Raw genomic sequence first — 12,388 nt, forward strand, 5'->3', positions numbered from 1 at the left:
TATAGAAATAAAATTTTGACAAAATGTTCTATAGAAATAAAATTTTGACAAAACTTTCTATAGAAATAAAATTTTGAAAAAATTTTCTATAGAAATAAAATTTTGACAAAATGTTCTATAGAAATAAAATGTAGATAAAACTTTCTATGGAAACAAAAATGTTAACAAAATTTTCTATAGAAATAAAATTTTGACCAATTTTTCTATACAAATAAAATTTTGACTCCTTCTTCTTTTTATTTTATGTCCTTTAAATTTCCCTTTAAATTTCTACCTTTACAGGCAACTTTTTAGCTCGTGCCGTTGCTGATGATTGTCTACCTCCGAAATTTGTGACCAAACCATCAGAGCATGATGAAATCAATGAACATGCTATGACGGCTATACGTCGCGCCGATACCCTTCTGCACATGAAACAGGGTTGGGCCCATTTAGATAATGTCTGGGGTATGGGTGGACCTCTGAGACCTGTCAAAACCATTACTAAGCAAATGACATTGCTATTGAAAGAGTATTTATCATCACGTGATATACAAGAAGCCCATCGTTGTTTACGGGAATTGGAGGTGCCACATTTCCATCATGAACTCGTCTATGAGGCGGTGGTAATGACTTTGGAATCATTGTCGCAAACTACAGAGGAAGCAATGTGTGAATTATTGGCATCATTGGATAAAGCTTGTTTGGTACTTCCAGCTGGAATGGAACAGGTAAAATTAAAGTTTCATTTCTGTAATTCAAACTTTCATGAATTTTGCACAATTGTTCCTTGGACATTCTAATATTCGTATAGATAAACCATTGACCTATTTTCTTTTTTTATCTCTTTTTGTTTTTTTCGTATTTAGGGTTTCCTACGAGTTTTTGATGATATGGCTGATATTGTTTTGGATGTGCCACTTGCTTACATTATATTAGATCGTTTTGTGGAACGTTGCAATCGTTCTGGCTTTATAACTGATAAGATATTAAGTAACATGCCCTCTCGGTAAGTGATTTTATATTTCTAATTATTTTAACAATATTTCGAATGTTTTTGTTGGGTAAGAATGTCAAGATCCGCGCAGAAATCTCGGGATTTGTCAATAAAACCAACAACGGGGAAAACATATAAAGAAAATGTTTTTTTTTTGTTTGTTCCAGAAATTCTAAAACAAAGTCTATAAGTGAGTTTAAGGACTTGATTTCGGATACTGAATTTTTTCTAATTTTTAATTTCTAATTTTTCTAATTACAATTAATCCAAAAATTTAATTTCGATCATGCGACAACAATATGATGGTCCAACGGACAGACATACTGATCGAGGTATGTATAGGGCTTCCCAATAAGAGGATGTTATTTTGTAGTTTATGTCATTTTTTGAGATAAATGATTGATATTTATGACAATAAAGGTATGCTTTTAGTATATAGCATAAGTATATACGGCTGTAAGTTCGGCCAGACCGAATCTTATGTACCCTCCCCCGTGAATTGCGTAGAAATTTCTACCAAAGACTATCATTCACAATCGAAGTACTTGGGTTGTGGTAACACTTGCCGATGGCAAGATATCTTAAAACTTCTATATACACAGAAAAAAATTTCACGAAAATTTTTCCAATTAAAATTTTAATTGAGTTTTAAAAAATTTTCAATTAAAAATTTAATTGATTAAACAAATTTTTTAATTGAAACAAAAATCAATTACTATAATTAATAGTATCAATTAATTTTTTAATTGGATCAATTAATTTTTTAATTGACCTTCAATTAATTTTTTAATTGATACTATTATTTCGGTGATTGAAGACATTTCAATTAAAAAATTAATTGGATCAATTAATTTCGTGATTGAATCAGAAAAAAATTTTTTTGTGTGTATAATTATGGACCGATATGACAGGGTTGTTAGTGACCATATATTTACACCACCTACCAATTTTCAACGGGAACGAAAGAAATTTGCTCATCCAAAAGGATCCGCAAGCAAAAACCGATGTATCAGGCTAACTTAGACTATTCAGTCCATTGTTATACTTCTCTCTTATCACTGAGTGCTGCCCGATTCCATGTTAAGCTCAATGACAAGGGAACTCCTTTTTATAGCCGAGTCCGAACGGCGGTCCACATTCCAGTGAAACCACTTAGAGAAGCTTTGAAACCCTCATAAATGATTACTGAGGTGGGATAATCCACCGCTGAAAAACTTTTTGGTGTTCGGTCGTAGCAGGAATCGAACCCACGACCTTGTGTATGCAAGGCGGGCATGCTAACCATTGCACCACGGTGGCTCCCTGCTTATATATACTTACACCACGTACCAAATTTTACGAAAGATTCTTTTATAAGAGGATCCGCGAGCCAAATAGGTTTATATATGTAATTATGGACCAATATGGACCAACTTTTGCATGGGTGTTAGAGGTCATATAACTCAAGAAACAAAACTTAATAAATACATTTTTAAATTATTATTTTGTAATATTTGATTAAATTGAGAATTTTTAACTAAATTTCACTAAAGTTGTTGACTTCCAAAATATTCAGATCAACCTTGATCAAAAGTTTTAATTCTTAAGTTACCTACCACGTACCAAATTTCAACCGGATCGGATGAAAGCTTCCAATAAGAGGTACTTCACAAATCTTGACAAAATTTTCTATAGAAATAAAATTTTGACAAAATTTTCTATAGAAATAAAATTTTGACAAAATTTTCTATAGAAATAAAATTTTGACAAATTTTTCTATAGAAATAAAATTTTGACAATTTTTTCTATAGAAATAAAATTTTGACAAAATTTTCTATAGAAATAAAATTTTGACAAAATTTTCTATAGAAATAAAATTTTGACAAAATTTTCTATAGAAATAAAATTTTGACAAAAATTTCCTATAGAAATAAAATTGTCACAAAAATTTTCTATAGAAATAAAATTGTGACAAAAAATGTCTATAGAAATAAAATTTTGACAAAATTTTCTATAGAAATAAAATTTTGACAAAATTTTCTATAGAAATAAAATTTTGACAAAAATTTTCTATAGAAATAAAATTGTGACAAAAATTTTCTATTGAAATAAAATTGTGACAAAAATTTTCTATAGAAATAAAATTGTGACAAAAATTTTCTATAGAAAAAAATATTCGTTTTGTTATTGTTGGTTTTGTTCTTCAATCATTATTGTTGTTTTTGATTTCACCTTAAAACCATGCATTGACTAAACTACAAGTGTAGATCAACCAACAGAGGAAAAATGCTTGTCAAATTTATTTGGGCAAAGCCCTATAGACTGCAAGATGGTTGGATGGACGCACGTTTCGGAATTACCACATTCCTCATCAGCATCTTCTACTTGCAGCAAAACTATCAACCAATTATCAGAAATAAATGCGCGTAATTTACTCATCCCAAAGTGAACTACACTTGAACCTTCCGAAAAAAGGTTTGATAGTCGGCTACTGCCTAAACAAATGTGCAAGCACGTCTCTCTTCATTTGCCAAACTCAAATCATCGTTTTGAATGTAGTTGGCTGGGTTTGTTTTTGAGTGTGCTTCCTCTATATTTTTTCGGAAGGTTCAAGTGTAGTTCACTTTGGGTTGAGTGAATTACCCGTGGCAAGTGTTTGCAATACCACCCGACCTAGTGCCTAGTTATAGACGTACGGACAAACGGACAGACATCGCTAGATCGACTCAGACTTATGGTCTTAGACCAATATTTCGATGTGTTACAAACGGAAAGACAAAGTTAATAATACCCCCATTATCTGGTGGAGGGTAAAAAAAAAATACCATCCAATCAGCACCACCATGCTTCCAGATCCTTTTCATTAACTTTTTTTTGTATAACCAAATCACAAAATGCCTGTCCTATGTTCTCGATGGCCTTACGAATTCTATCTTTGAGACATTGAATCGATGTCAGTCTTATCATTAACGTGGTCGCAAAATAAGAGGTCTCAACCCAAAACGTTTTTATCTCTATTTCGTCAAAAATCAATCCTTGAACAGTTCAGGCTAGAACCCAGATATTGGCCGCAGAGGTTCAATTATATGTTAATTTTATGGGATTTGGGGTCAAACTTTACAAAAAATAATAGGGCTGTTTTCTTTTAGCACTGGATACCTGAAGGACTAAAAGAAAACAGAGTACTCGTTTATCCAGGACATCTCCAACAATATGCAACACTGTCAGCTGTTTAAAAACAATCACTGTAAAGAAGTGAAATCTTGCATTTTTAATGTATGAAATGCTCCAATTAGTAATAAATATTTACTGCTGCGATTATTTATGACACTATACCACTTTGAATTACATGTTTTTCGATAAATTAGTCACAATAAAGTGCTATTGTGAATCGATGAAGCGTCATTTTATCAAAACACAATCTGGCAAGATCGGCGCGACTTGCACTGGTGAGATGTTCTGGATAGAACACCAGTGCAACGATGTCCTGGATAGCCCATACAAATGTTGTATCCAGTGCAAAAATAAAACAGCCCTAATGTTACACCAAAAAAAAAAAGAAATTAATAAAAAGTGAATCAAATTGGTAAAAAAAGTGGCATAAAAATTGAAAAAAATTTCGATTTTTCTTGTGCATTTTGCTTAATACTAAGTTCGTTTATGTGAAAAACTAATATCAGCATAATTTATATTAATTTATACAAAGCGATTATTGTGCGGAAATCTAAAGAGTAGTTCATCGTAATTATTTTATTTTGGCAAAAAGGCATGAATAAATGCAAATTTTATAAGTCGCTTATAGATCATCGATTTTCAATATGGTCAAAAATAGATTTTTAAATTTCCGTGAAAATCAATTTTTGAAAGTGTTTTGGTTGCTGGTGTATTCGGCTTTTGAAGATCATGTTATGTCCAATAGTCGATTTTCAATATTTCCAAATTTTTTCATAAATCTCGAAATCGACTTTTGGTTTCCTATTTTGCGATAATCGAAACTATTCAGAGGGCCTTGTTGTTCCTCACAGTAACTTGGTGAAAAGTTAGAAGTCTACAATTGTCTTTGACTAATCAATTGATCAATTGTCACTTATCGATGATTGTTTAATTATGAAAAAAAGTCCATTACGAGACAGGTGAGAATTTTCAACATTGTATTGAACGATAACGCATTTGTAAATCCTTCTTTTTTTTCAATTTACACAATTCATTCTAGACATCCGTTGTAATTTGTAATAACAAAATAAAGTATTTCATAGTAAAGCCCCCCAACCTGTGGTAATCCCGACTATAGCATTCCCATTTGTCTGGCGAGGGCGTCTCGTCTTTATTATTATCTCCTATGGTAATATTATTCCCCCACTCGAACCTTTTTAACATTTACTTACATACTGATAACAATTATTATATATTTACATTTAGTATAGACTCATACACTAGCTAGTTAGTTAGCACAATAATGCTTATCTTTATTATTCTTTTTATAGGCTTATCATTTTTAATATCAACTGAATTTACTGCAAATTGATGTTATGATGCGTTATGAATTGAGTGTGTACACTTAAATCAAGTGTTTTTTTTTTTTTGGGTTGATATCAACTGAGACTTGCACACATGTGCATATTGATATAAATTATATCAATATTTTTTTTGTTTTCTTTGTGTATAAATATATATTTTAATATTGTTAAGGTCTGTGTGTTTATAGCATCTAAAAATATGACCCATATTTATTCAATATTACTATTAATACCATTATCAAGTACATACGACCATTTGTGATCGATATCTCTGAAATGTTTTACTAAATATTTACTACTGTAAACAAAGTCCTATAAATAAATTTAGTAAACATTTCATAGTTTACTACCCAGCAAAAACTGGGTAAGCACTAGTGGTTCTTCCAGTAGTGGTTCCAGGTAATCAAAAAATTACTACTTGTAGTATTACCTGGGATTTAATAATAATAACTTATCTGTGTAGACTAAAAGTGATTCCTTTTATTAATACCAGTAATTAAAATTGTATCTTGAGGTTCGGGTTCGAATCCTGGTGAGACTCTATTTTTAAATTTATTTTTTGTTTTTTAATCGCATTAAGTATTAATTAACTAAATTTTTGTTGAAAATTTGGTTTTTTCTTTACATTTTTTTTTAAATGGAATAAGCTCTACAGCGATTGTGGACACCGTTAATAGTAGCGAAAATTACATTTCAGAAAAAATTGCAATATATTAATTTATAATGCCAATAAAATATACCCTTGTTTTCTTAAGTTAGGTTTGGTTAGGTGGCAGCCCGATAGAGAAGCTTTGAAACCCTCAGAAATGTCACCAGCATTACTGAGGTGGGATAATCCACCGCTGAAAAACTTTTTGGTGTTCGGTCGAAGCAGGAATCGAACCCACGACTTTGTGTATGCAAGGCGGGCATGCTAACCATTGCACCACGGTGGCTCCCATTGTATCCTTAAGTTGCATAGTACATCATTTATATTGCAAAATGACATCATTGAATACATCCATGCCGTGGAGTAGGGTTAGTGTGTTGGATTACAAAACAACAGATCTGAGATCGATTCCTCCTGGCGTCAAAGAGATTTTCAAAGTACAAATTGTACCATAAATATAAATAGAGTGAGAGAAAGGGGTAGTAAAAGACATAGAATATGAAACTAACTTATAAGAGAGAAATCTATAAATAGATATGAGAGCAGCAACTCACTCGCTTTTTTTGATTCTATTTCTGGTAAACCTATTATTTTTGGAGCGCTGGTATGTTTGCGACGAAGTACTTATTTTTCGACTGCTGGTATGCTTGCACCATAGTACTTTCCTCCAATGTCAAGCCCATGTAAAATTATTACTGCTGATATATGTACGAAGAAATTGTTACCTATTTGGCGCAGGCATACTTGTACTCATACCTGGTAATTGGAGTTTTTGCTGGGTAGCAATAAGTAGCAAATATTGACATTTTTGATAAAAATTTCAAGAATAGTAGTATTTTATCAAAATTAATATTATTCTTATTTATGATGAAATGGAAAATCTCTCAGAGGACCGTTGAACGTTTTAATGAAATGCATATTAATAATATTGGTCAATTTGTCCAAAATACAGAATCCAAAAATAGTACATAGAAAAACTGGATGTGTCATATCTGGTGCATTTCTCAAACTTGTATGAAGCTAGATCTTCTGGAAGAGATTCACCTTTGGTCCAGATTTTTCTGCTTAGAATAGTTTCAGGTAGGAAGTATATTTATACCCTGTGCCACACTGTGGAACAGGGTATTATAAGTTAGTGCCTAGAAGGAGACGAGATAGACATATGGTGTCTTTGACAATATTGCTCAGGGCCGGGTCCTGAGTCTATCTAGCCATGTCCGTCCGTCCGTCTGTGAAAACATTTTTGTAATCAATGTCTAGGTCGAAATTTTAGTCCAATCGACTTCAAATTTGTGTTTTGGGTCAGAACCCTATTGATTTTGGAAGAAATTGGTTCAGATTTAGATACTCCCACATATATATCAATTGGCTGATATATACTTAAATGGCCACCGTAAACTAAATTTTCAGTCTGAGACCACAGTTTGACTCCGATTTACTTGAAATTTTGCACAGGTAGCAGAATTAACATTGTAGCTACGCAAGTTCAGGTTCAGATTTAGATATAGATATAGGCGCCATATATAGCTTACGCCCGATGTGCACTTATATGGCTCCAGAAGCCAGATTTTTTTCTGCTTTCCTTCCAATTTTGCACAAGGAGTATATTTGATAGTATCGTCAAGTGTGCCAAGTTTGATTTAAATCGGTTCAGATTTAGGTATAGATATTTTGGGAGCCACCGTGATGCAATGGTTAGCATGCCCGCCTTGCCTTGGTTCGATTCCTGCTTCGACCGAACCAAAAAGTTTTTCAGCGGTGGATTATCCCACCTCAGTAATGCTGGTGACATTTCTGAGGGTTTCAAAGCTTCTCTACGTGGTTTCACTGGAATGTGGAACGCCGTTCGGACTCGGCTGTAAAAAGGAGGTGCCTTGTCATTGAGCTTAACATGGAATCGGGCAGCACTCAGTGATAAGAGAGAAGTTCACCAATGTGGTATCACAATGGACTGAATAGTCTAAGTGAGCCTGATACATCTGGCTGCCACCTAACCTAACCTAGGTATAGCACCCATTTAAACGTAAATTTGCAGAAATACCCGAGTTAGTAACGTTTAGTGGAAGTTGTTGGCGCATTTGGCTAATCAAGAGTCTAAATATAGTACATCGTTGGAAAGGTATTTGAGAGAGCTTTATTTATATGCCATCGAAAGGAACAAAAAATACGAAACTTTCAAGTTTTGGGGGCACGGAACATTTTTTTCAAAAATTCCAATGTTTTGAGAATATGAATTGAAACCTTAATAACTTTTGAACCAATTGTGATATCATTATGATTTTTATTGATTTTTGCAGGGAAATTTGTTGTAAGAAATATTGCTGAATATACCATTCCCAAAATCCCCCAGGGGGGGAGGGGTATATATTGGAAAAACTTTATTTTTTTGTAATTTGCATATTTCTCAGCTGTTTACTGGTAGGATGTTGAAACCTTTTACAGTTGCTTAGTAGACACATAGGGCTTTTTGGAAAACAGACCGGCTTAGCAATCGGTGCTTTGCCGAATGAGTATTTTTGAAAACAAAATGTTTTATTTTTGAAAAATTGTCGATTTTGGGTGGAGAATATATACTACTCATATACTACATGACCAAAATGTCCGATAAAAGCTTAAAGCGTATCCATAATTTGGTCTTCTATAAGAAACAAGTAAAAAAAGATTGAAACAAATCTATAAAAAAAATGTTACGACAGAAAGATTCATAGAATTTTGTAGGGAATGCAGTTAAGAAGAAAAATTACGAAGCCACTTACATACAGAACTTCTAGGTTCAAAATACTAACCCCATTTTGTCAAAATTTTGCAAAAACATAAATTGTGGATCCCATATCTTGCGAACGGTAAAAGATAATTGCACACGCACACGAACTTTTTTGTAGAGCTTTACAAGTTTTACCCAACAACGAAAAAATCATCGAAATCAGTTCGGAGTTGACAGCTAAAACAAAATTTTATACCCCCGAGGTGACCAACTTTCAATGCCTACAGGACAACAAATTTGCAAACTTAGAGGAAAATAATTCAGCTTTATAAACATAGACAAAAATTATATTGATATCTTTATCCGTTCAAAAGTTGCAGAATTATTTCCAAAAAAAAAGCGATTTAGAACCACTGTGCGTGGTTCTATAAATTTCCATTTCATAAAAAACAAGAACTCGTTTATTCATATTTATTTTATTCATTGAAACCTACCTATGTGGCCTCAATTCGCTTTTTGGTGTTTTTGTTTTTTAGATTATATAAATATAGTTTTATCTGTTTTGATTTTTAAACTTATGCGCATATATTGTGGTGAATGCAAAAATAATAAATAAGAATTTAAGATTTTTTTCTTTGGCACACACACCTTCTTTCTACCACTTTACTTTTTATTTATCAAGTTTTTTTTTTTTAATAAGAAATATGCTATCTAAGAAAACAATGGTGGACATTTTTAACTAAATAAACAATTTAGACTACATTTTTTTAGTTAATTTGCAAACTAGACATACTTGCTAATCGTAATTGAATAACAACAGCAAAAAATAAAAACAAAACTAGACAAACATAAATAATTCTTAATACGTTGGCTAACGTAGTCAGCTAAGAAATAAATAAATAAAAAAAGTAAACAACCACCAAGAGGTAGCCACTAGCTCTATTTAGCAGCTCTCCACCAACACCTGATGATCTACCGGCATATTATTTTGCTATTTTCCTTTCATTTTCTTCGCTTACGTTAAAAATTCAAAATAACAAAACAAAAACAAAAAGGAATATAAAAGAACAGAAAATATATTGCGTCGTAGCTAAATTCATACCAACCACAATATAAAAATAAAAAAAAATACTATAGTCTGTGTCTTATTTTTTTTTTTTTGATGAAAACAAAACAACTCATAAATTATGGCATAAATAAAACAATTAACCCATTGAAGGTCGCTGTAGAAATTTATTTCTACATTTATGTACTATATTCCACGATGACTCAAAACCATTGTAAATAAAATTTCTCGTGTTATTTAATCGCGATATGAAATGTTCAAAATTATGTACATAATTAACACCTAGAAAATAAGAACAAAATTGGACGTGGTGGATGACATGTATACCAGAGAACGCAGAACTGTATGCAGTTACACAAAATAACAGGTTGGCTGATAAGTCCCTGGTCTGACACATAGTTGGCGTCGCTAGTATTAAATGTATATTATTTTTATATAGTACCAACCTTCAAATGATTCGTGTCAAAATTTGATGTCTGTAAGTCAATTAGTTTGTGAGATAGAGCGTCTTTTGTTATTGTGACAAAAAAATGGGAAAAAAGGAATTTCGTGTTGTGATAAAATACTGTTTTCTGAAGGGAAAAAATACGGTGGAAGCAAAAACTTGGCTTGATAATGAGTTTCCGGACTCTGCCCCAGGGAAATCAACAATAATTGATTGGTATGCAAAATTCAAGCGTGGTGAAATGAGAACGGAGAACGGTGAACTCAGTGGACCCCCGAAAGAGGTGGTTACCGACGAAAACATCAAAAAAATCAACACAATGATTTTGAATGACCGTAAAATGAAGTTGATCGAGATAGCAAATGCCTTAAAGATATCAAAGGAACGTGTTGGTCATATCATTCATCAATATTTGGATATGCACTACATTTCTGAGTCCAATCGACAGTCGGCTGAGTGGACAGCGACCGGTGAACCGTCTCCGAAGCGTGGAAAGACACAAAAGTCCGCTGGCAAAGTAATGGCCTCTGTTTTTTGGGATGCGCATGGAATAATTTTTATCGATTATCTTGAGAAGGGAAAAACCATCAACAGTGACTATTATATGGCGTTATTGGAGCGTTTGAAGGTCGAAATCGCGGCAAAACGGCCCCATATGAGGAAGAAAAAAGTGTTGTTCCACCAAGACAACGCACCGTGCCACAATTCATTGAGAAAGATGGCAAAACTTCATGAATTGTATTTCGAATTGCTTCCCCACCCACCGTATTCTCCAGATCTGGCCCCCAGCGAATTTTTCTTGTTCTCAGACCTCAAAAGGATGCTCGCAGCGTAAAAATTTGGCTACAATGAAGAGGTGATCGCCGAAACTGATGCCTATTTTGAGGCAAAACCGAAGGAGTACTACCAAAATGGTATCAAAAAATTGGAAAGTCGTTATAATCGTTGTATCGCTCATGAAGGGAACTATGTTGAATAATAAAAACGAATTTTGACAAAAAAAATGTGTTTTTCTTTGTTAGACCGGGGGCTTATCAGCCAACCTGTTAAGTCAATGATTGACTATTTTTAACTAATAAAATAATTGGTACAATTAACTTTTTAATCAAACTCGGAAGACTAAATCATTAAAAAAAGCGATGGAATTTTTTTTTTTTAAATTTTAATTAAAAACTTGTTTCAAATAATCGATTTTTTAATCAAACTAAAAACACCAAGTCAGTTGAGAAAGTAATTGAAAATAGTTACGTCTTTAATGAGACAACACGTACACACGTACACGTACAACACGTACAGTAATAATTCCGACCACAAATTACCCCAAGATTCTTGGGGTCACATTCGACAGCCTTTTTAGGTCATCTGCCCATGCCACTGCAATTTGTAATAAGCTCCGTGGTAGAAACAAGGTCCTCAAGTCACTAGCCGGCAGTACTTGGGGTGCGGACAAAGAAACCTTGCTAACTACTTATAAGGCAATTGGCCGGTCAGTGGTAAACTATGCAGCGCCAGTGTGGACACCGCAGACCAGTGATACGCAGTGGAATAACATACAAACCTGCCAGAACGCTGCTCTTAGAACTGCGACTGGGTGTCTCCGCAGCACACCCCTGGATCACCTTTATGTGGAGACAAAGATCATCCCTGTGCGAAGACACAACTACATGTTGTCAAAGCAGTATCTCCTGGGTTGTTATCGCAGTAATCATCCAAACCACCATCTTATGGATACACAACCACCACCCAGGAACGTAAGGGTTGATATACATAATCTAGAGCGCGAGATCCAGCGCTATAAAAGAGAGCCTCTAGATCAAGCAGCGTACCAGGCAGGTTTGAACAGGATTCATGAGGATACTGTAGCTGAAGCGGTGAGAAGCTACAAGGTTAATCCTGTTCTTGGAGTCCGACCACCCCCCATAGCACCGGAGGAAAGAGACCTCCCACGGCAGACTAGGGTAGTTTTGGCCCAATTAAGATCAGGCAAGTGCAGCCGCCTCAATTCCTACTTATCGGTGATTGATAGCAGCGTAGCTGACGTTTGTCCAATTT

General features: G+C 33.8%; 1 protein-coding gene across 1 annotated transcript in view; it reads left to right on the top strand.

Annotated features, from left to right (window-relative positions):
- Pdcd4 (Programmed cell death 4) overlaps positions 1 to 12,388 on the top strand; it is a 74,002-nt gene that overhangs the window by 30,960 nt on the left and 30,654 nt on the right. The window contains exons 3-4 of the mRNA XM_075302685.1: positions 283 to 710; positions 849 to 988. Coding sequence (XP_075158800.1) covers positions 283 to 710; positions 849 to 988 — 568 coding nt within the window. The remainder of the gene's footprint in view (positions 1 to 282; positions 711 to 848; positions 989 to 12,388) is intronic.

This window comes from Haematobia irritans, chromosome 3 (assembly GCF_050003625.1).
Source record: "Haematobia irritans isolate KBUSLIRL chromosome 3, ASM5000362v1, whole genome shotgun sequence".
In the NCBI taxonomy this organism is placed as follows: domain Eukaryota; kingdom Metazoa; phylum Arthropoda; class Insecta; order Diptera; family Muscidae; genus Haematobia; species Haematobia irritans.